The 712-nt window shown below is 52.0% G+C and overlaps 1 protein-coding gene across 1 annotated transcript in view; it reads right to left on the reverse strand.

Annotated features, from left to right (window-relative positions):
* Positions 1 to 206: 206 nt before the first annotated feature.
* sox14 (SRY-box transcription factor 14) overlaps positions 207 to 712 on the reverse strand; it is a 717-nt gene continuing 211 nt past the window's right edge. Inside the window, exon 1 of the mRNA XM_054602334.1 lies at positions 207 to 712. This exon is cut by the window's right edge and continues 211 nt beyond it. Coding sequence (XP_054458309.1) covers positions 207 to 712 — 506 coding nt within the window.

Below are 712 nucleotides of genomic sequence, written 5' to 3' on the forward strand. Positions count from 1 at the left end.
TTTTCTCCTCCTTTTTTGTTTTTTTTGTTGCCATAACAAGTCCAAGGCAATTAATACTGTTCATGCCTTTTTTTTTTTTGTATTTTTTTTAAATGTGGCGCTGCTGTCCATAATATATTTACATGCATTTCAGTATTCAAGTGAATTTAATAAAAAAAAAAAAAAAAAAAAAAAAAAAAAAAAAAAAAAAAGCAAGAGTCTGCAGGTTACATGGCGGTGGCGTGTGCGGATGAATATGGGTCTATCCCAGTCTTGGTCATACCTGGAAACAGTATGTAGGCCACCGGGGGCTGTAAACTCGACGTGGACCAGGCCGTGCAGTTACACGGGACCACGTAGCCCGGGTTCGTGGGCGACGGGTGGGTGTGGGTGTGCTGACTCGGGCACCCTAGGGTGCCGAACGCACCGTTCTGGTATCCCAACGAGGACGCGTACGGCAGCCCGCCGGCGCTCAACGCATGCGGCATCTCCGTCATCTTCTGGATCGCACTGGTGCTGAACTGGGTGGGGTCGAGGAAGGAGTACGGGCTGCTGGTGGGAGGCAGGAACGCACGGGCCTTCTCCGAGTGGCTCATCAGGGAGTCCGCGGCCGACACGGAGAGCCCCTTCAGGTGCTCGCTGTCCCCCAGGTAAGGCAGAGGGAACACGTACCTGTCCTTCTTCAGCAGGTTCTTGGGTTTGCGCCGCGGTCTGTACTTGTAGTCGGGGTGCT

Source organism: Anoplopoma fimbria, chromosome 8 (assembly GCF_027596085.1).
Source record: "Anoplopoma fimbria isolate UVic2021 breed Golden Eagle Sablefish chromosome 8, Afim_UVic_2022, whole genome shotgun sequence".
Classification (NCBI taxonomy): Eukaryota; Metazoa; Chordata; class Actinopteri; order Perciformes; family Anoplopomatidae; genus Anoplopoma; species Anoplopoma fimbria.